The sequence below is a fragment of the Equus caballus genome, chromosome 10 (assembly GCF_041296265.1).
Source record: "Equus caballus isolate H_3958 breed thoroughbred chromosome 10, TB-T2T, whole genome shotgun sequence".
Lineage (NCBI taxonomy): Eukaryota > Metazoa > Chordata > Mammalia > Perissodactyla > Equidae > Equus > Equus caballus.
Genome location: NC_091693.1, coordinates 76,298,733 through 76,322,170, shown reverse-complemented (window position 1 = coordinate 76,322,170; position 23,438 = coordinate 76,298,733). Strand labels below are relative to the sequence as shown.

The following is a 23,438-nucleotide window of genomic DNA, read 5'->3' as shown; positions in this document are numbered from 1 at the left end:
TTAGAACCAATTTTGCTGAGAATATTAATGTTCTTTATTAACATCAAGATGTTCTTAAGAAATGATATTAAGGGAAGTTTGATTGATAGGTACTAATGTATTCTTTCTTTCTATTTTCTATCCTTTGTACTTTCCTGGATGTTGTGATCAGCTTGCTTATTTCAGCTCATATGCAGAATTTCAGGATCTTCTATTATTAAAGGATAAATAAAAAAAACCCCAAACTCCATGTTTTTCAGTAAAATGCCTTTTAGTCTTTAGCTATTGACTGGCTTATAAAAAGTATGTTAAAATATTAACATTTAAAGGATAACTTATATTTTTTTCTTTGAAATATCAATGAAAATTTCCAAAGTAAAACACTCTAATAACAAAACACCCCCCGTAAATCATAGACTCACAGTGTTCTAAACCTGGAAGTTACCCTAGAAATGCTGGCATAGATTCCAAGAGAAACTCAAGTGAATCAAAGAAAAAAATGGTTTGGAGGGCTGGCCCCTTGGCTGAGTGGTTATGTTCATGCACTCTTCTTTGGGGTCTCTGGGGTTTCACCAGTTTCGATCCTGGACGCAGACATGGCACCACTCATCAAGTCATGCCGAGGCAGCGTCCCACATAGCACAACCAGAAGGACCTACAACTAGAATATACAACTATGTACCAGGGGGATTTGGGGAGAAGAAGAAAGAAATAAAACAAAAAAGAAGATTGACGACAGATGTTAGCTCAGGTGCCAATCTTAAAAAAAAAAGGTTTGGGCTGTATATTAGTGCTATAATACATCTATAAAAAAGAAGAAACAAAACTGGTAGGTTTTATCTGTGCAATTATAATAGCTTGTTAGTCCTAACAATGGCTCTTAGACTTCTTTCTGCCTTTACGGCATTTACATGTGTCAAGTGCTAGGTAAGGCCCCCCTGCTATATGCTCCTACGACAGACTGTGCTTCCTTCAAGATAAAAATTTTCCTTCTTTGTTACAATTACTTGTTAATGTCTTGGTTTACTATCTAGTGGACTGTTTTTTGGTTTGTCTGTCTTCTGTCTGTAGTGCCTAGCACAGTGACTGTCGCATAATAGGCGCTCAAAAATAGTGGATAATTAGATGAATGAATGGCCATATGTGCATCAATATTATATCTCTCATTGCAAACAGGGTTTCTCATCTGGAGCTGGTTGACAAAATCACTTAACTTTTCTCTTTTCTTTTTGTCAAGTATTAACTTGAAGTCTTAGTACGTTCGTGGAGTATAGAATATTGTAATATAAATTAAGAATTTTGGTGTTACTTTTAGTATTGTGTCTTACTAAGACAGCCTTACACTGCTAACTTTTAGTTCTTTAGTTCTCATGCAAAACACTATTTTGTGACTATATTAGGAGGTCAGATAATCTGAAAATACATTAATTTATAAAACAAAAAATATCACACTCATTTTAGTGACTGTTCCCTGTGTTATATTTATGTGTATTTATGTTTTCCTGTGTATATTTTAAAAGAAAATCTTAAAAATACTCCTTCATTTCACTGGTTTTATGGTAACACAAGGAGTATACTAGTCTCCAAGAAAGTCTCTCCTCCCCTCTGCCGCCTTTTTGGCCATCATTTTGTCTTACTCTAATTTTCTACCTGGCTCAACACCTGAATACATTTTTTTTAAGCAAAAGAATAAAAGTGAATCCAAGTAAGTGTTTGCTGGGAGAAAAGTTACAGGTTTGCTTCAAACCCAATCCTCAATGTCAAGCAATGATTTAGTGTCAAACAGAGAATGCTCTTATGTTGTTGTCTTTGGCGTTCGTATTTGTCATTTCCTCACCTTTCATTATCTTGAAGATATGGTAAGCTAATTGATATCCCCTTAAGTTTCAGTTTATAATTTGGTCATACATCATCCTTTGGGCATTGAATTGTGTGAGTTTTTAAAAACTATTTAACCTTGATGTTGAACATTTTGGAACAGCAATAGTTAACCCATAAATAAAAGCTACATTAAAAGTAATTAATGTTTAAAGTTTTAATTTTTAGAAATACTTCTTGTTTGTCAGAGAATTACTCTCCTGCATCTGTGGTTACTGAAATTCTGCGGATACTCTGTGATCAAAAAGAATGTGCTATTGAATGCTTATATAGCAGCAGTGTGATTGAGGCACTTCTTCAACCTATTTATGCTTTAATGAAACGAACTAAGGTTGGTACTTGCTAGAAAGAAAGAGTCTCTTAACTGGGTATTAGTGAATATTCAATGGGACATTATTTCTAAATTCAATATATTTGAACTGTTACACCGTCTTCCATATATGAATGTATTTTATGCTGACATAGATTTTTATTTATTAAATCAGTTTATGCAGTCAGTTGATTGATTAGTTATAAGGTGGGGGAAAAAGTACATATGACATCTTAAAATGTTTTCTAGTCAGGCTTAGATCTGATGGTTATAAAGACTGAGAAGTTATTAAGAAGCTTGTCTTGCAAATCTAATAGATCTTGTGAATGTTTTATTTGTTTTATTGGCAAATTTATAGCCTTTGGAAAGATGATTATTTTTCTGAAGAGCCAGTTCTGATTTATATGAAGAACCAGTATTACTTTAGAAAAAAAGCTTATGAGCATCCCAGTTCTGAAATATGCGTGTCTCTTTATGGTTTGTACAGTATATCTCCTTATATTATGTAATTTAATCCTCACAACTGAGGCTGAAAGTGACTTGCTCAAGGTCAGACATTTAACAGGTGGCAGAGTTGGTACCACTCCTAGTATTGTGGTCTGTCCAGTATATCCCTTCACTTCTATAAGTTAAGCTTCTGTGGAATGACTGAAAGCTTCAATAGGCTAAAGGTTTTTGCCTTTCCGTGTCTATGTTTTGTAGTGTTTTATTGGTTTCATCTCCCTCCTGTGCCCCCCCTCAATGGGCCATGCAACTGCTCACCCATCCATGTATTCGTTATTCATTGCTCATTCAAAAAACATTAAGCATTTATGTGAATGTGGTACAAAGTATGGAATTCTGGGAAACTAAGGTGATATTATGAATTACTTTGATCTTACAATCAACCTTGGGGAGGCAAAATAAGCAGAGGAGAAACAGAATTCATAATATAGCTTAATATAATAGAATGCCATAAAATAAATAGTATCGTAAAATACAGACCATATATCAGAGCTTGAGGAACATGCTCTTGGTTCTGGTACCATAGCTGTTATTTGTGTCTGTGCTTTCTCATATCTGTAACTTTTTATTTTCTTTTGGCATCTTTCCTTTACCTATAAATGAGTCTGAGTCTGTCTCATAGTTGGGATGGCAGAAGCTCTTACCCAATGCACATCTTTAGCTACCACCTAATATCTGGTCTTTTTAACGATAAACTTTTAATTATGGAAGGCTGCCGTTGTTGTCTTGGCTCCCTCTCTTCCCAATAAGTTTTCAAATCAGTCCATTAGGATCCTGCCTCCACCACATCACTGCTGCTGCTTTGATTGCTGTTATCCATAACTTCCTAAATATCTAACTAGGGATCACTTTTCCTCCTATTATTTGCCTGATTGTTAACGCAGTAGACAACTTCTGAAGTTATATTTACTTGGCTTTCCTAAAGTCATTCTATTTTTTTTCCCTCCCTTTCTAACCCTTTTGTTACGTCTGAGGGCTTCCTTCCACGTCCCTGCTGTCTTCAGTGATTCGGGACCTGGTTCCCTTTCTTTTCTGTCAGTACACTTTTCCCAGATGATCTTTTCCAGTCCCATGGATTAGATATAGAGTTCTAAATTTAGAACTCTTCAGCTTCAGATTTGTCTTTAGCTGCCTGCTGAACACTTTTTGGAGTTATTCCGTGAGCAAGTCAAACTCGACATTTTCAAAACAGTAGTACATTTTTCTGCCTCTGCTTCGCTTCTTCAGGCTTACTCGCATTTCCCTTTGTGGTGAGTAGGACTGCTGTAAATCTGGACTCCTTCCTCAGTCTCTTCATTCAATTTGTCATGAAGATCTATAGATTTGTTTTCCTTCGTATCTCTAAAATCTGTATATTTCTCTTTATCCTCACTGCTACTGCTTTCATTTAAGCTGTGATAATTCCTTGCTTGGAATATTGAAGTAATTTCCTTATTTGTTTTTTTTCCAGTCTTTCACCTTTCTAGCCGATCCCCTATATTGCCACTAAGACTGTAACAATGCTTTCCTGCTTGTTGCTTGCTAGATAAATTTCAAACTTTTTAGCTAGATTTTTACCAAGTTTTCTGTTTTTTTGTGTCCTACCTATTTTATTTCCATATATTCCAGTTATAATAGCTCATTTGCATTTTCTAAACAAGTTTGATATTTCACTATGTTTGTACACTTTTCCCCCGTCCTAGAAAGTCTTAAACTTGGTCTACATGAAAAATTCCTGTCTTCAGACCATAGTTTATTTTATCTCTGAAATTTTCTCCCAGTTCTTCCTGACAAGGTTAGGTGTTTCTTTCTCTATATTCCCATGCTATGTATTTGTGTAATTGTCTGTGTATTATGCTGGAATTATTCTTGAGAGTGAAGAAGAGCCCTCTGGCACATAATAGACATTCAGTATTTGACTTAAGACATTCAGCCTCACCCACTGAGCCACTACTGTATCATTGACTGCTGGGTACTTGAAATATAGACGTGACAAAGACATATTCATTGCTTTTGAGGAGCTACTCTAATAGGAAAGGCAGACTATTAAACAAATAAAAAATTGAAAATAAAGAGCAGAAAGTTAAAAAATAATTTTGTGTGTATGTGTGAAGGAAGGAAAGTATTCTAGGCAGAGAAGTTGTTTTAAGAGAGACATTTAGTCTGCAAGTGATGGACCGTCTGATAGAGTTAGGACTTCTTCAGGTGAATGTACTTGGCTTATCATTAGTTAAGCTAACCCACTGAATTTATTGGAATTTATTGGTTACAATGTATAGATACTCAAATTTATTATAGAGAATATGTGCATTGGCATCTATGCAGGTACAGGTAAATAAATAAGCCCCAGAAAAAAACAGGAACTTTAGTAAATTTAGGCTTCTATGTGGCTCCAGCATTAACTTGACTCTACTTTTTAGTATTTGCTTTGTACTAATTTGTCATACACTGGCAAGGATATTTTTACTACTTCCATTGAAAGTCAAAAGTGATGAAATATAATTGGTTTAGTCTATGTTTTCTAATTATGTGACATCATTGGCTATTGGTTGGCCTATGAGATGGCTTTCTTTAGTCAGACCTACAATTCATGACCAGTTCAGTTGCAGGAAGTGATGCTAACCCTTAGAAGGATGGTAGTATGTTAGATACGCATGTATAATAAAATTAGACTGGATATACAAGAAGCCAGTGTGTTGGAAGTAAAGGCAAAGTGGAAATAAAGGAGCTACTGCATTTGTCAATCAGAATTATATATAAATCCGTAATAGAAGTAGCAATTCCTCCAACTGTCTTGATAAACAATAACTGGCTTAGGTAAAAAGTCTGTATGTGTTTGCCTCATCAACTGTGCTAGTAAGAGAATATAATGACACATTTAATTCAGACATATTATTTCACAGCCAAACAATCATTAACTTTCTTTTTGTTGTGGTAATATAACTTTATTAGACTACACTACCACCTTTGAATTTTAGTCTGTGATATGTTAGCCTGTCATACAATTATTTTGTTATATTTTTAATGTATAGGCTGTTCCAAATTGCTCTGAAACAGCATTAATTCACATAGCTGATATTTTGGCAAGAATTGCGTCTGTAGAAGAAGGACTTATCTTACTTCTTTATGGAGAAAATATGAACTCTTCTGAAGAAAAAAGGTATGTGTTTATGTTTTAAATAATTTATGGAATTTTTACCATACAGTAGTCCCTCCTTATCTGCTGGGGGTACATTCCAAGACCCCCAGTGTATGCTTGAAAATGCAGATATTACTAATACTTATATATACTATGTCTTTTCCTATACATGCAAACCTATGATAAAGTTTAATTTGTAAGTTAGGCACAGTAAGAGATGAATGGTGCTTTGGGACCATTAGTAAGTAAAACAAGGGTTACTTGAATACAAGCACTGCAATACCGTGGCAGTCGATCTGATGACTGAGACAATTACTAAGTGACTAACAGGGTAGCGTATACAACATGGATAGACTGGACAGAGGGTTAATTCACATTCTGGGCAGGATGGGATGGCACAGCATGAGATTTCATAATTCTACTCAGAATGATGCAGCAACTTAAACTTATGAATTGTTTCTGGAATTTTCCATTTAATATTTTCAGACTGCGGTTGACCGTGGGTAACTGAAACCTCAGAAAGTGAAATCACAGATAAGGGGGGGTCTACTGTATTTTCTCAATCTGATTCACAGTTTCCAAAATATCATGCTATATGTTGATGAAAATCTGGATAACTATTCTAGGTACGGTTAGGTTTTCTGACCATCCCCCAATATATTAGATGATCTTCAGAAAGTTGAAGGAGTAATCAAGATTATGGACAATGTAGGCAGAGTAGACCTTGATGTCTGTAATTTCAAAACTAGAATAGGCGAGTTCACTCTAGATGGGATCTTTTTGCTCCCTCAGACTCCTCTTCAAACTTCTAAAGCCACACATGATTGATTCAAGTCAAACCATACAAAAATGCACAAAGGAAAAGCTAACTACTTTCTCATCTTCATTCTCTACTCCCACTCAGTTCCATCTCCTGGCTTAACCAGAGGTAACATTTTGGTTCTACTTCTAGACTTTCTCTGCACTTGAAACTTATTCATATTCATAGAATTTTTATTTCTTCTTCACAAAATGGTATCATGTTTGTTACTCTGCAGTTTTCTTTTTTGTGTAACCATGAGCATCTTCCTAGGTGAATATGGAATGAGACATTATTTTTAATAGCTCCATAATACTTTTTGATTTGGCATTACTGTAATTTTCAAACTTTCCACCTGTTGATGGATATCACATTATGTCTAGGATTTTGCCTCCATAAGTAATGCCACAGTAAGGGTTCTTTTCTTTATCCTGTTGATCTGATGGATTAAGTTAATTGATTTTTTTTTTTTAAAGATTTTATTTTTTTCCTTTTTTTCCCCAAAGCCCCCTGGTACATGGTTGTATATTCTTAGTTGTGGGTCCTTCTAGTTGTGGCATGTTGGATGGCTCCTCAGCGTGGTTCGATGAGCGTTGCCATGTCCGCACACAGGATTCGAACCGACGAAACACTGGGCGGCCTGCAGCGGAGCGTGAGAACTTAACCACTCAGCCACGGGGCCGGCCCCTTGATTTTTAAATATTGAACCTGACTTGCATACCTAGAATAAATCTCACTTGGTTGTGGTATATAATTCTTTTTATACATTGTTGGATTTGATTTGCTAATATTTGTTGAGAATTTTTGTGTATATGTTCATGAGAGGTGTCTGTCTGTAGTTTTGTAATATCTGTGTCTGGTCTTGATGTTGTAATCCTGGCCTCATAATGAATTAGGAAGTATTGGCTCTGCTTCTGTCTTCTGGAAGAGATTGTAGAGAATTGGTACAGTTTCTTCCTTAAATGTTTGATAGAATTCACCAGTGATCCTATTTGTGCCTGTTGTTTTCTGTTTTGGAAGATCGATAATTATTGGCTCATATTTAATGTATATGGGCTTATTCAAATTGTTTATTTCTTCTTGTGTGAGTTTTGGCAGATTGTAACTTTCAAGGAATTGATCCACTTATCTAGGTTATCAAGTTTATGGGCATAGATTGTTCATAATATTCCTTTAATACTCCTTTACTGTCCATGAGATCAGTAGTGATGACCCCTCTTTCATTTCTGATAGTATTAATAATGTGTGTCTTCTCTTCTTTTCCTTTAACCTGGCTAGAGGCTTATCAATTTTATTGATCTTTTAAAGAGAGTAGCTTTTGGTTTCTTTTTTTCTCTATTGATTTCCTGCTTCTAATTTCATTGATTTCTGTTCTGGTTTGTATTTTTTGCTTCCTTTGGAATTAGTTTGTACTTTGTCTAGTTTTCTCTGGTGGAAGTTTAGATTATTGATCTTTAGGTCTTTCTTCTTTCTAATATATGCATTCAATACTATAAATTTCCCTCTAAGCACTGTTTTTGCTGCATCCCACAGATATTGACAAGTTGTATTTTCATTTTCATTTAGTTCAAAATATTTTTAAACTTCTCGGGAGTCTTTTTTGACCTATGTGTTGTTTATAAGTCTGAGAGCATATTTTGTATGATTTATATTCTTTTCACTTTAAGGTGTGTTTTATGACCCAGAATGTGGTCTGTCTTGGTGATTGATCTGTGAGAGTTTGAGAAAAAGGTATATTCCACTGTTGTTGGATGAAGTGTTCTATAGATGTCAACTATATCCCGTTGGTTAATGGTGTTGCTCAGTTCACCTGTGTCCTTACTGACTATCTTCATGCTGGATGTGTCAGTTACTGACAGAGGAGTGTTAATCTCTAACTATATTGGTCAGTTATCTATTTCTCCTTACAGTTCTGTCAGTTTTTGCTTCACATATTTTGAGCTGTGAGGTGCATACAAATTAAGGATTATCATGTCTTCTGGAAAATTGATCCCTTTATCATTATGTAATGCCCCTCTTTGATAATTTTTCTTGCTGTGAATTCTGCTCTGTCTGAAATTAATATAGCTACTGCAGCTTTCTTTTGATTTTCAGCGTGGTGTATCTTTCCCCATCCCTTTACTTTTAATCTGTCTTTGTTCTTATATGTAAAGTTGGCTTGTATAGACAACATGTAGTTGGGTCTTGTGTTTTTTTTTAATCTACTCTGATGGTCTGTCTTTTAAGTGATATTTTTAGATTGTTGACATTTAGAATGACTATTGATATAGGGGATTAATATGTATCATATTTGTTACTGTTTTCCATTTTTGCCCTTGTTCTTTCCTTTTTTTGGTTATCCACTCTTTTTCTGCTTTCTGTTATTTATTTATTTTTTTCATCATGTGTGTGTTTTAGTCTGTTTACATCTGGGAACATTTTGTCTTTCTGACAATATTCACACAGGACCAAGGTCTTTACGAGGCTCACCATTTAATCCTCACCGCAGCTAAAGAGAGGGCCTTTGTGGTCATCTCTATTATATAGATGGAGACTTTGAGGCTTGGATTTCCTTAGCTTTAATTTAGTATGGGGGGGTGACTTTCTTTTCTTCTTTTCTTTATTTTTGACCGATTTCACACTGATTAAAATTTTATTTTTTCTACCTACGAAAGTAACACAGACTCCTGGCAGTGAACAGGAAGGAGGAAGGTAGAATAGTAACTAAGTTGAGCATCAGCATGGAGTGAGGTTAGGTGCCTGAGCCCTGGTTCAGACCACTTGGGTTCGCATCCCAGCTCCACCACGCAGTCATGTGCTTCTTGGTGACTGAGTCTCCTCACCTGTGAATTAGGGATAGTCAGCACTGCCTGCCACACAGGGCTGTTGAAACTTTAAACTGCGCCTCACAATGGTAACGCAAGGGTCAGCTTTTAGTGTGCACACATGTGTCTTATAAAGAGTAGGCTGAGTGCTGGGCATGGTGTTTTCTTCAAGTACCTAACCTAAGTTTTGTAGAAGGTAAGCTTCTGAACTCCCACCTATCTCAGGTAGAATAAATAATTTTCTTACTTGGTTGATGGCTTGGCTGAATGGAGACTGAAGACCTGGTTACATTGTCTTCCTGCTCCACTATCGCCAAGTCTGATGTCTGAGTTTCTTCTTTTTCAGGAATTTTGTTTTGCCTCTGAAAGTTTCTAGGACCTGATGTTTCATGAGGGTGTGACTTGCTCTAGGCCTTTTTTTATTTTCTTAGGTGTTAGCTGGACAACATTAGGCTGAAGACTTGCATCCTTTGACATGAGGGACTGCTTCTGTTTTGTGTTTGATCGTTTTTCTGTTTCTGCGTTCTCTTTCTGGTGCGCCTGTGACTTGGAGGTTGAATTTCCCTGAGTGGTCCTCTGGGTACCTTAGCTTTTCCCTCATAGTTCTCTGTTTCAGTCTCTTTGTTTTGCACATAGAGGATGTTCTTGAATTTATTTTGACAATCGTTTTTATTTTCCAAGAGCTCTTGTCCTTAGTTTGGTATTTTTCAAACTTGTCAAATGGTCAAATGGACTGGGTTTTCCTGCTGGGGAGCACATGCCTGGCTGCCAGATCCTGTCACCCAGTGCAGGAGGGGCCATCCTGGTCCAGAATGCTGACTTCCACCCCTCTGACTCCTTGTCTAGTCAGGCACTATGTGGCTGTCCTCACCGGCACCTGGTTTCCAGCTCTTAGCCTTTTAGGCTTACCCTCTCCAGAACAGCTCTGTCCAGTAGAGCTTTATGCAGTGATGGAATGTTCTGGATCTGCACCATTCAGTAAGGTTGCCACTAGCCACTTGCTGCTGTTGAGCACTTGAAGTATGGCTAGTGTGACCAAACTGAGCTGTAAATTTAAAAATTAAAAAACACTAACTCTGGCTACTGGCAATGATATTCACCTCTCTAGAGAGTAAACCTCCAGTCTTCTACTAGGATTGGGAAGGGGCTATAGGCTGGAAGACCTTAGACCACTCCACTGGTTTTCAGCCCCACCTACCTCCTGTCCTTGGCTCTCCGTGGTGCCTCAGACCTCTGGGCTTGGGCTGTGCCTGCTGCTGCTGAGTTCTGCAGCTCCGCTTCTCCTGAGCTGCTCCTCAGTTACCATGTGTCTTGCTGCTTTCCCTCTTTTGAGTCACTGCTGACATCTTTTGGCTGTTCTTGTTTCTTTTCCTTTTTTTCATTGTGGGTTTACATCTCTTGATTTCTTGATCCCTATTTTTCTGGGGCTTGATGGGAGGGCGCTGAGATAAACATGTGGTTTAATCTGCCATGAGTAATCAGCTTACTTGGTCTTCTGTTCTTGCTTAATGGCTGTGATATCTTTCCAAATCCCTTTGCGCCTAGTAGTGAGCTGTTCTCTTCTCTTCTCTGAGTTCTCCCCTTTCCTCTCAGATCAGCTTTTCTGTGTAATTTGATCTTTTCATGTTGCTGGTTCTGTCCATATTTAAGACAAAATAGATGTAGATGATGGCTCTTCCATTTATTTTTTTAAGTTGGAGAGTTTCCAGCTAGACCTTTCCTGAACAGGATTCTGATTGGCAGCTCTGTGTGGACCAATATGGTGAGTTGATGAGCAGCTTTTCTGAGAACAAGTGAATTGCTGGGAGTTTCCTATCATATTGGGGACATTCCAGATGCCAGAATAAAGAAGGCTTTTATCTTGGATGTTCCTTTCTCCCTCTGGAGAAGCCTTTACTTGCCCTCAGTATTTGTTCAGAGTTTTGCCCTGGGATAAAAGCTGCTCATGCTCCTGAGGTGAGTGTGAGTTGCGGCAGTGGCAGACCACAGACCCCTCCTCACCTTGGGCCCCGCTGCCCTTGCTGACTCTGAGCCCAGAGCCTTGCCGTGGGCTCTCCTGCTCTGTGGCCCAGGCAGGGCATTCACACTGTGGGTTCCCTGCCGGTGTGATCTGGAGCTGCTCTCTCCCTGTCTGCCCTTTCCCCAGCAGTCTTTAAAACCTCTCTCTCTTCCCATTCTTGCCACTGTTTAGGAGTTTTCCCTTTTGTGCACCTGTAGTGTTATTTTACTGAGTTCTCAGGAGCAGTGGGACGCAGATGTGTGTGGACACGTGTCCTCCTTCCCTGGTTTTAGTTGAGCGTTTTATATAATGCCATTTTTTTCTCCTCTCTTAGCATATCAATTATACTTCTTTTTACTCTTCTTAGTGGTTGCCCTTAAGTTTGTAATATTTAAAACTTCATTAGTCATAATTACTGGCATGAAGTCCTCTTTCCTATAACAGTACACCACTTAACAGATAGTGCAAGAACCTTCTAAGATTATTCCCAGTTCTTCCCTCCTGTCCCTCATAACACTGCTGTCTTTCATTTCACTTTTCCTTAAGCTTTAATCACCAAATATTTTTTGCAATTATCACTTTGAGGAAACTTATCAATTAGGTCACTTAGTAATAGGAAAAATAAAATATTTTATGTCTTCTTCATGAAATATCTTATATACTAGCGTTTTTTATTTCAGTAGGTAGTCCTAAAAAAGGTATTGCTGAGTCAGAGGGGCGTGGATATTTTACATTTCATAGATACTGCCAGATTATTTTCCAGTGTTGTAGGATTTTACCTTCTTGCTGGCAGGGTATGAGAAGCATGGAGTGCCCTTTACATATTCTTGTCAGGACTATATAGTAGATTTGACATTGTTTTGGCAACCTAATGGGTGAGAAATCTTGTTTTCATACATATTGACCTGACTCTTGTTGAGTTTTAGCATCTCATTGCTCCTATGGAGACATGGTTATTGGCTATTTCCATTTTGTGATAGTAGTGTTCCTTTCCATATCATTTATCCATTTTTTAGTTTGATTTTTTTCATCTGCTCAGATTTATATATGCACACAGTAAACTTGCAAGGCTTATTGTAAAAAACAGCAGTTTCTTTCTTGTTCTTCAGAGGTAAGTACTTTCAGCTGCCATTGATGTTTCCTTTAGAGTTTACTTCTGTATCATTAAACCATGTGCTTATAATACTTCCTGATTTTTAGTTTAAGGCATCATCCATTGATTCATCTCTCTTTCCGCATGCCCCCCAAAATACACACACTGGTCTCCCCCACATAAGTGCAATACAGTGAATAATAGCCTTGGCTAGAGTCATACTGTATCCATCTTAAGAACAATCTTCATGGCCTAGCCATGTGATTACTTTTCTTTTCTTTTACAACTCCTTGTTTTCTCTGGAATTAATAATTCTCTTTCTTTGGTTTGTTGGCATAATTTTTAATGTACTTAAATTTCACTGCATTGCTATATCATCCACGTGGTCTTTCCTAATTAATTGTCTTCTCTCAATATATTCAAATACTAGACAAATTCTATCAATTTAATTTTATGGAAGACTTTTTTTTTAAAGCCTTCTGACCTATTTTATTCAGGACCAGTTGCTGCCTTGGTCTGGCACATAGCTTTTATGCTGCTAACAACCTTTATCCTCATTATGGGGTAGCTTTATATTTTTCCCCTCCTTCTGGAAGCTTTTCAATCTTCTCTTGGCTATTACTGTTTGAAATTTTATGATGATATCTCTTGATGAAGTTCTACTTTTATCTACTCGATGTACATTTTTAATTTGAAGATTTATGTCTTTCCATTTAGGGAAGATAGCTGGATTATTTCTTTTTTCTCTTAAACTCGTATTATTTGGATTTAGACTTCCTTATCTGTTCTATTTTCTATGCCTTGCCTTTTTTTTTTTCATTTTCTAGGAAATCCTCAACTGTATTTTTCAGTCCTTCTGTTGAAATTGAGATTTTCATTTCTGAAGTTGTATTCTTCTTTTTAGAAGAGCACATTCTTGCTATAGCATCCTATTCTTTTTTTTCTTTTTTTTTTTTGGTGAGGAAGCTTTGCCCTGAGCTAACATCCATTGCCAAGGTTGAAGAAGATTAGCCCTAAGCTAACATCTGTTCCAGTCCGTCTCTACTTTGTTTGTGGGATGCCTCCACAGCATAGCTGATGAGTGGAGTAGGTCCATGCCCAGGATCTGAACCCTCAAACCCAGGCCACTGAAGCAGAGCACATGGAACTTGAATCACTCAGCCATGGGGCCGGCCTCTATCATCCTATTTTTGTTTCATGAATATAAGTTCTTTTACCTCTATGAAGGTAATGAAGTTCTCATTTCTCATTTTCTTTTGTCCTTTCAAGTTGATTTTTGTATTTGTTGTCTTGGTCCCTTTTTAAATTAGAGATTTCTTCAAATATTTAAAAGTCATTAAAAAGCTGCTTGAAAACTGCAGAAAAGTGGGCCTTGTCACCTGTGGCCTTTACTGTAGAGGAAGCTTGCTGTGTTATTGTTTGGGGAACCTTTAATGTCAGTAACTTTAGTCTTTTCTTTGTTCCGGTCAGATTCCATAGAGAAGGCTCTTATAGTAGCTGCATGAAGAGAGTATAAGCCTAGTGGGAGAAGACAACTGGGTAGAAAAGGTGATGGGTTTCAAGCTTTACTATATAAACTTTGATTTAATCACATGGGACCGTCTATGTTCTTGACCTCTGCCTACCTTCCAAGAAGTGCACTGGAGTGGTTGCACAGAATGTGGTAGGGAATCTGGAGGTCAAACTCATTCTTTTTTTAAAAAAATTAATTTAATTAATTAATTTATTTTTGCTGAGGAAGGTTAGCCCTGAGCTAACATCTGTGCCAATCTTCCTGCACTTTATATGTGGGTTGCTGCCACAGCATGGCTAACAAATGGTGTTGGTCCGTGCCTGGGATCTGAACCTGTGAATATGGGCCACTGAAGTGGAGCATGCCAAACTCAACCACTAGGCCATGGGGCTGGCCCTGCAAACTCATTCTTAAACTGACTTTCAGGCAACTCTTCTGTTTTCAGTCCCACTTTTAACCCCAATTCCATAGATATTTGGTGCCACCAATTTGAGTTTTTTGAGAAGTTCTATGAAATAATTGTGTTGATTCTCTTTTCTGCACTGGTTGATGATTTGGTTTTTCCAGGTCCTGAATTACTCCTTGTTGTTCTACTTTCTAGGTTCCAAAACTTTGTTACTATCACATCCTTTCTTCTTGTCCTTGACAGCTATAAAAGCCTTCTGAAAATTGTTTAGTTTTGCACTTTAGTATTTCAGGAGGAAGCAGATGTGAATGTGTGTTCAATCTGCCATATTTAACTGGAAGACTTTTTCTTACCTGTATATAACAATTCTTTTTTAAAATTAGGAAGTCTCTTTGTCATGAATTCCAAGGTTTGTTTTTATTGTCCATCACTTCCCTTTTAAGTTTTTTCCTGCTGTATAGATATAATGTAATTGTATGTAGTCAAGTTTTTTCCAATCATTATCTTTATGATTTCTAGGTTTTTTCTTTTAGCAATCTCCCTCACATTGAAGTTAAACAGATAAGACATAAAGTGTCAGAAAGAATTTCTTCTGACTCCTCATTGTGCAGTACTTAAGAGTTTCTGATTAATTATATTAGCAAAAGATTGGAATCTTGAATGTCTGTTAACAAGACGCTAGTTGATTAAATTATGTTCACACAACAGAGTGCTTAGCAGCTGTAAAAAGGGAGTGAGGGCTTTTTGGTGTACTGCTGGGGAGTTATCTTCAGGATACACTAAGTGAAAGAACAAAACACAGAAGAATGTTCATAGAATGCTACCTTCTGTATAATAGAAGGTAATATGAATAAATCATATTTATTTATATTTTTCAAAAGGGAATGATGAAAAGATAAACTGAAAAGTAATGACAATAGTTTTAGAGGAAGGGAGAACAATTTGTGGATAGGGAGGTGTGGGTGTAAGACATGTAGGGTATTAATTGTACCTAGATTTGATTTTGGAACCGTGTAACTTTTACATACTAAATGTAAAACAAAGTTAAATTTTAAAAAAGTCAAATTAAAAAAATTCAAACTGATGGAAATAAGTGAATTTAACCACCAAATAGTCAAGTTAGTGACATACCCATGCAGAGAAAAGAATTAGTTCAAGTGACCTAAGTTGATTGAACGTTTATAGTGGGATATATTCTAAGGTAAAAAAAAATCATTGAAGTGGAAAATCATCAATCTTAAACTACTTTGTGTATATTTTGGAACTATTATGCACATATTCTAAGATGAAGCAAATATCAGTTAGCATCATAAGGAACTAGAATAACTTGAATTTTATATTCATAATGGAAATATAAGTCTAAACTTATTTTTCTTAAAAAATTACTTTTCTTAGCACTACCACTGGAAAGGCCTAGAAGTAATGACAACCCCTTCACCTTGAACTGGCATCCAGATTGTGGTCTCTAAATATCTCTTTTGCTCTAAGAAGAGGGTGGGATCTTTGAAGAAATTGCTGTTTCTAGGTTGGGCCAGAAAATGTGCTGGGTGATCCTGGGATATCTTAACTATTTTAGACATTGAGGAAATATCTAAGACTAGTAGGATAGTGTCAAAAGTACCTTCAAGCTACCAGAAGGGGCCTCCTACTGATTTAAGGTGGGAAATTTGAAGACCAAGAAAATAATGACTGCGATGGATCAAAGTACATATAAAGTACATAAAGATACATGGTTTTAAAAAAGGTACGAAAATTTAAAAAAATTTTAAAGACGACCTTGTCAATTACCTATTGAGGTTGTGTTGGCACCAATTCATTACTTTGCAAATTGATAAAAAAAGATTCAAGCATTTTTTCCAGGCTTTCCTGTACAAACACTTTTTTAATATAACTTTTAAGTTCCTGAGGATAAAGTTCTTCATAGAAAATTTTAGCTAATAAAACACAAAATAAATAATATAATTAGAGTCACCATTTGGTAAACCCTAAAGAAATAGTGGATTTAGGAAATGATCATGAATTGATGCTAAAACCTTTAGATGAAAGGCTGGTGGGAAGGACTTCCTACTGGGGAGTTCAGGCCGATACCATCTGATGGACTGAGTTTTAGCACTACTAAAACTGGGCCAACCAGACATGTGCCTTGTGATGTGATGCGAGAGGAGGTGCACAGCAGCAGCCACCTCTGAAGTTATTTTGCCAAGAAAAAAGAAAAGTAATTGAACTTAAATCTAATTAAGTTTCTAGATCTAATTATCACTTTATAGGAAATATGGGGAACTAGAGGAACATACTAAATGATACCATGGTGAAGCAATTATCTAAATAAAGAATGGACGGGAAAAATAACTCCATTTCTCCAATGAATCAGTGATGTGGGACAAAGGGAAAGGGGCCTAAATAACTACAGCAACCTGCTGCGCTCTGTGGGCCTTGTTTGAATTCTGATTTGAATAAACCTATTGTAAAAAGACAACCTTAAGAGAGTCAGGGGAATTTTGACATAGGCTGTCAGATAGTAAAAAGTTGTAATGAATTTTGTTGGGTGGGGTATTAGCATGTAACATAGAAACCTTTATCAGTTAGAGATGGACACTGGGTAAAATGATACGATTTTTGGAATTTATCGTATTATACTCCAGTAGAGGGCGAGGTCAGGGAATAAATAAAACAAGACTGGCAAAATGCTGTAACTGTTGAAGATAGATGAGGAGTACATGGAGAGTCAGTACCTTATCCTGTCTACTGCCTATTTTATTTTTTTAAAGCCAGAAAAACTAATGAAAAGTGTGCTGTTCTGAAGCCAGACAGCCTGGGTTTGAGTCTTGGCTCCAGCTCTTGCTAGCTGTGTGATATTGTTCAAGTTACTTAACTTCTGTAAGCCTTAGCTATATTTTCTTATCTGTAAAAATTGAAGAATAATATAGCTGCTTCATAGGTTTATTGTAAGGACTAAATAAGTTAATACACTTAAAATACAACATTGCCTGGCACTTTATAAACATTTACTGTGTTCTTCTTTATCTATTATTATTATTACTATTAGAGTGTCCCAGCCTTTGAGTTAGGGGAGCTAAGTCCTGATAATGGAATAGGAAACGTATAACAAGTGCTAGGAATGGAGAACTCAGCATTATGTTTTCACTATAGAATCAAGCGAAGTTATGTGTGGCCCTGGACCCATGATGTCTATAACCCTGTAAGTGTGTAGTCTTGTTGCTTTTTCCTATCCATATGTTCTTTACTCTTTTCTACTGAAACTGCTCTCATTATTAGACAGCTGCACGTGGGTAGGAGCAGGAATATGGAGAAGTCAGAGAAAAGCTAGAGGAGGACAAAGAAGGAACCAGCCAACTGAAGTTTGTGCTAGGCCTCCTTTTTGCTAGTGCTCTATGAAATAATGATTTGTAAGCTTAGAATCACTTTTAGGTTTCATCTTTTAGTCCTACAGGTGCTCATATAATTGCCCAGTTTTCGAAAAAACTTCTAGATGAAGATATTTGTATTTTTTCTGGATCGGAAATGTTGCCTGTGGTTAAAGGAGCTTTCATTTCCGTGTGTCGTCACATATATAGTACGTGTGAAGGCTTGCAGGTGTCACTTCCTTATAATTTGCATGAATCTATAGCAAAGGCATGGAAGAAGGCAAGTATTCCTGAACTTCTTTTTTCTTCCCTGCTAATCTTTATTTCAAATAGTCACTATTGTAGTATCTTACTGGTGTTAAAATATTTTACTGGAGCAAATATGGCTTCGTTAGCATCACAGTACTCTAATACGTAATGCTTTCTCATTTGGCACAAGATGACTTTAGTACTGCCTTTAGTACTAGACTTTAGTACCAGAGAGGCAGTACTGGCAAACCTCTTTGGAAGTTTAAACTTGAATTTGAGCAATCTTTACAGACAGCTGAGTTTTTCTTATGGACACTGGAGGTGATAGTGTAGCAATAGTCAAGTATATGTTAGTGGACTAAGTCTTTTTACCCTGTTTAAATGCTTTATGAAGCAATTTACATGATGTTTAAGAATCAAATAACTTAAATTTTGAAGGTAATTTAATTACATCAAGAATCAAATATAAAAATGTAGCACGAGATCTTATGAGTAATGCTGTCAATAAAAATATATATATAATGTAAATTGATCTATTATATTTTAGACAAGTTTGCTATCAGAAAGAATTCCTACTCCAGTGGTGGGTTCAGATTCTATTTCTTCGATAAACCTGGAATCCCCAAACATGTAAGTACAATTGATTTAAACTCATTTGTTTTTTACATTTGCTGAAATAATTTTAAAATGAGAATGTAATAGACTATTGTAGCAAAAAAGATTTTACAGGAAGGTTAATATATACATATAGGATCAAGGGAAATTACACCTAGGAGGAACTTCAGAGATCATATAATACTTGTACCTTTCAAAAAAAGAAATCTAGCAATATTTTATTTCCTTCATCCTGTATTTACATTTTGGGTTAGGAAACTTGACATGTTGTAGTGTTTCCAGAAAACTTGGAGAATTACCAAATACTAAAATTAGAAAGCTAAAACTAGGGAGTTCAGTAGAAGTAAAGCGTTTTCAAATGCCAATGAAGTCCATTTATTTTTAAATTATGACTCTTCAAAATGTGTGGGAGTGCATTTTAATTAGATTTTGGCATTGGAAAATTATTTAAATCAGTAATTATACCAATTTTTGATTTAAATGCCTCCATGTTTTTTCACAGATATCAATAGGATATGCAGTCAGATTAATGGGGAAGAAATAGGTATTTTTAAAATTAAGATCTGGTGACAAATGTTCCTAGAATCTCTTCTTAATTGAGTGTTGGCATAGTCTAAAAGGTAATTAGAGAGAACTTTAAGTGATATACTTGGTTAAGAGAAATTAAAAAAGTCAAGGTTTCTTTTTAGGTAGCTATAGTTTCAGCTTAAAAAACAAACAAGCAAAACCAAACAGCCAGTCAAACAAAAAGCTTTTTGCATTTCCTTAACAGTATAATGGTTCGACAATGGTTAATTCTCTAAAACGAACTGTAATTTTTTCTGATATAGTTGTCAGATCAACTGCCTTTTGTTTTTTGCATGTGGGAGTAAGAAGAAACATTTCTGTTTTTAGATCTGTTTTCATTGAGATCTTCTATGATTTGTCTGTTGGTTTTCATTTTCATTCATGTGTTCATTTTCTACTCATTGATTCAGCTATCTATTGGACCAAGTGCTTTGCTGAGTCCTGAGGATACCTATATGCTTTAGAGAGCTGATTGTGTAGTGTGGAATACAAATAAGTAAATGCAATGTGACATTATAGTATGCTAAATTTATATGGTAGGGGTCAAGTAAGGTCCATTGGAGCTAACTTGTAGGGGAAATCTTTCAAGAAGAAGTTGTTGTTAAACTAAATTAAAATGAATCCATGGAACTAAAATGATTCCAGGGGAAGAAATAGTGTGGTCAATAGGCTAGACGTAAGAGGGAACATAATTAACGTATTTTTTTTTTTAAGATCGATACCTGAGCTAACAACTGTTGCTAATCTTTTCTTTTTTTTTAATTGCTTTTTCTCCCCAAATCCCCCCAGTACATAGTTGTATATTTTAGTTGTGGGTCCTTGTAGTTGTGGCATGTGGGACACTGCCTCAGCGTGGTTTGATGAGCAGTGCCATGTCTGCGCCCAGGATTCAAACCAATGAAAAACTGGGTCGCCTGCAGTGGAGCGCGTGAACTTAACCACTCGGCCACGGCGCCAGCCCCTCTTTTTTTTTTTTTTAATTGCTTTTTCTCCCCAAATCCCCCCAGTACATACTTGTATATTTTAGTTGTGGGTCCTTCTAGTTGTGACATGTGGGATGCGGCCTCAACATGACCTGATGAGTGGTGCTATGTCCGTGCCCAGGATCTGAACCGGTGAAACCCTGGGCCGCCGAAGCAGAGTGCGAACTGAACCACTCGGCCAGCGGGCCAGCCCCTAATTAACGTATTTGACACACATTTTACTGTCAGTAATATTTCTAGATTCTGATGTTAGAGTGTTAAGGAACTAGTAAATTATATGCCACTCCTTCCCTCCTGAGTTGTGAATCAATTAAGAGATAAAAAAGTCAAGCGAATCAGCACACTGAATAACATAGGCTTCCTAAGACTGATCTGAAGAATTAGACAGATTTACCCTTCTGTCACAGTCGGCAGTGGACAGCCACAGGCTTTTGTTGAAGGCGGAGCTTGCAGAGATCAAACTTAGCTACATAGTAGAACAGAGCAGAATGTGTGCTTCCTACAGGTAGTTAGGTCTCAAAGAGGAAGTGGACTGGTGGAGACGCATTGCTTAGGCAAACATGCTTAGGTCATCCTCCAAATCTGAGTCCCTTCTTTCATGGGGAAGAACAAGTGATTGGGTAGAGAGAGGCAAGCAGCATTAAGCTGGGGAATGTGCTCCATGTGGAAATTGGATGCCAGAAGAAAAAGAGGTCCGCTCACCATCTGTTATTAATGTCTTGGAAAAGCTTTAAGAGAATTTTTGATAAGGTAGTCAGAATTGTTGATTTCATTTTTGTCATCAAAATTCAGTTACCTCATAGTAAGAGCTGAGTATCTTTTGCTCTTTTACATTAATTAGGAGATAGGCATTATTTGTTCCTTTACAGTTTGTTGAAACTTGTGTGTCAAACCATCTGGGCTAGTTAACCAGCCTAGCCTGATGCCAGCACTTAGCAGAGGCCTGAGAACTTTGTTGAATCAGTGAATGAATGAATGAATGATGCTTCTCCTACCCCAAGACCCTAGTTTCTAAATAATGATACCAACAGTAAGACTGCTATGATAAAGGTAAAATTAAGAGGAAGTTGCTAAAGTTAATTCCTATTTTTGAGCTTCTGACAGACTAATGTTAGGCATTTTGAACTTATATTTTCTGACAGCATATTTTGGAGATTCCCTCTTCATCCTCCCATTTATTGATGCTTACAGTACTTCAGAGAAGATAGAAGCTGTTGTATAGTCATCATGGGGGTTGATGTTTTTTAAATCTAGACTTTGAATTGCAACCCCAAATGAAATTTCTACAAGTCAGGTTTGGTTGATATCAGTGATTGCAAGCAACATAGTACCACCATTAGCATGACCATAGATAAACATGTAATCACACGGGAAAGCAACTTGCCCCAACCAGTCATCAAGGGGCCTTTGGTAAAACTAGAGGGTTAAATAATGGGGGATCTTTGATGTGCAAAACTCAGCCTGTGATTCTAAGAAATAAAAGTAAACATCTAAAACTTAATTTCCTCGAGTGTCTAACTGTCCCTAGGATATAACCATTCAAAAAATGGAGTTGTCATAAGCTAGCAAAGCATCTGCCCCTCCCTCAAGGCCAGTAAACAAATTCAGTGGCTTGGATCTTCCTTCCATTTTGAAACATTCAGAGTATTTTCACTATAATTTGAGGAGAATTAAACGCTAAGATAGTAGCAGAAAAGATAAACCAAAGTATGTCAGCTCTTTTTTATTTTTCAGAAGTATGGGATACAGCCTGCAAGTTTATGTTTAATGGCTAATGGTTCATTCAGGTTTCTTATTTCTGCTTAAATGACTTTTTTTTTTTTTTGGTGAGGAAGATTCACTTTGAGCTAACATCTGTTGCCAATCTTCCTCTATTTTTCTGTATGTGGGTCACCGCCAAAGTGTGGCTGACAAGTGGTGTAGGTCCCATGGCAGGGATCCCAACCCACGAACCCTGTGCTGCCAAAGAATAGCATGCCGGACTTAACCACTGCACTACCAGGCCAGCCATTAAGTGACTTCTGATTATATTTTCTAAAAAATAACATTACGCTTTTTATCTGAATAGTTTTTTGGTGTTAATTTGTTCAAAGTATTGTGTGTTGTTTTCTTTTAGTTCTTTAGCTGTAATTATTTTCCATTTTTTGATTCATAGTATTTTTTGGCCATTTTCTCCCTTGACAGTTTATTGCATTTGTTCATGCAAAGACCATGTTTTGGTTTTGCTAATGCTCTTTTTCTTTCTATCCTTCTCTCACTTCTGTAGGACAGGAAAATAAGTGAAAGGGGATTGAAAATGGATGTTGAGAGAAGCAGTCTAGGAGCCAGCCGAGTGGCTGAGTGGTTAAGTTCGAGTGCTCTGCTTTGGCAGCCCAGGGTTTTGCTGATTTGGATCCTGGGTGCGGATTTAGCATGGCTCATCAAGCCATGCTGAGGTGGCATCTCACATAGTACAACTAGAAGGACCTACAACTAGAATATACAACTATTTACTGGGGGGCTTTGGGGAGAAGAAGGGGAAAAAAAAGAGAGAAGCAGTCTGCATCAGCCATTCTAATTTTAATACATTTTGATATGTAGCACTTTAATAAACTCTTGTAATTATTTTTTAAGAACTTTCTACTGTGATTTTACTCTTTAATCCATGAAATATTTGGAATACATTAAGTTTCCAAACATAGTTGTTTTTACTACTATCTTATTTTGCTGTTGACTTCTAATTAATTTCTATTCTTTTCAGAGAACATAGATTGCGTGGTGTGTATCCTTTTAGGTTGGTTGAGATTTTGTGAGTGGTACAGGGTCAATTAAAATACAAATTTGTCTTTGCTTGAAAAGTCTATTTTATGTTCTTCATGGGAAGCAGATATAGATAGTTATTCAGATTTTCAATACCTCCATCTGTATTTTGCTTGATTTATAATCATTCACTATAGAAGTGGATCTGTCCATTTCTCTTTGCAATTCTGGTGTTTTGGTTTATATATTTGCATTCTCTGGTGGTCTAGTGGTTAATATTTGGTGCTTTCAGTGCTGTGGCTCGAGTTCGTTCCCTAGTCAGGGAACCACACCACCTGTCTGTCAGTTGTCATACTGTGGTGGCTGCGTGTTGCTGTGATGCTGAAAGCTATGCCACTGGTATTTCAAATACCAGCAAAGTCACCCATGGTGGACAGGTTTCAGTGGAACTTCTAGACTAGGACTGACTAGGAAGAAGCACTTGGCCATCCACTTCCGGAAAAAGTTGGCCATGAAA

At 36.8% G+C, this 23,438-nt stretch overlaps 1 protein-coding gene across 10 annotated transcripts in view; it reads left to right on the top strand.

The window, feature by feature from the left end:
* Positions 1 to 23,438, top strand: part of TBC1D32 (TBC1 domain family member 32) — a 187,842-nt gene that overhangs the window by 47,844 nt on the left and 116,560 nt on the right. For 9 of the 10 annotated variants that reach the window (XR_011422150.1, XR_011422151.1, XR_011422149.1 and 6 more), the window contains 4 exons: positions 2,046 to 2,188; positions 5,683 to 5,810; positions 17,847 to 18,048; positions 18,565 to 18,647. Coding sequence is in view for 7 of the 10 variants with exons in the window: in XM_070223689.1 (XP_070079790.1) it covers positions 2,046 to 2,188; positions 5,683 to 5,810; positions 17,847 to 18,048; positions 18,565 to 18,647 (556 nt within the window). In the remaining 3 variants the exon portion in view is untranslated. The remainder of the gene's footprint in view (positions 1 to 2,045; positions 2,189 to 5,682; positions 5,811 to 17,846; positions 18,049 to 18,564; positions 18,648 to 23,438) is intronic. The other variant, XM_070223691.1, reaches the window with a different exon arrangement.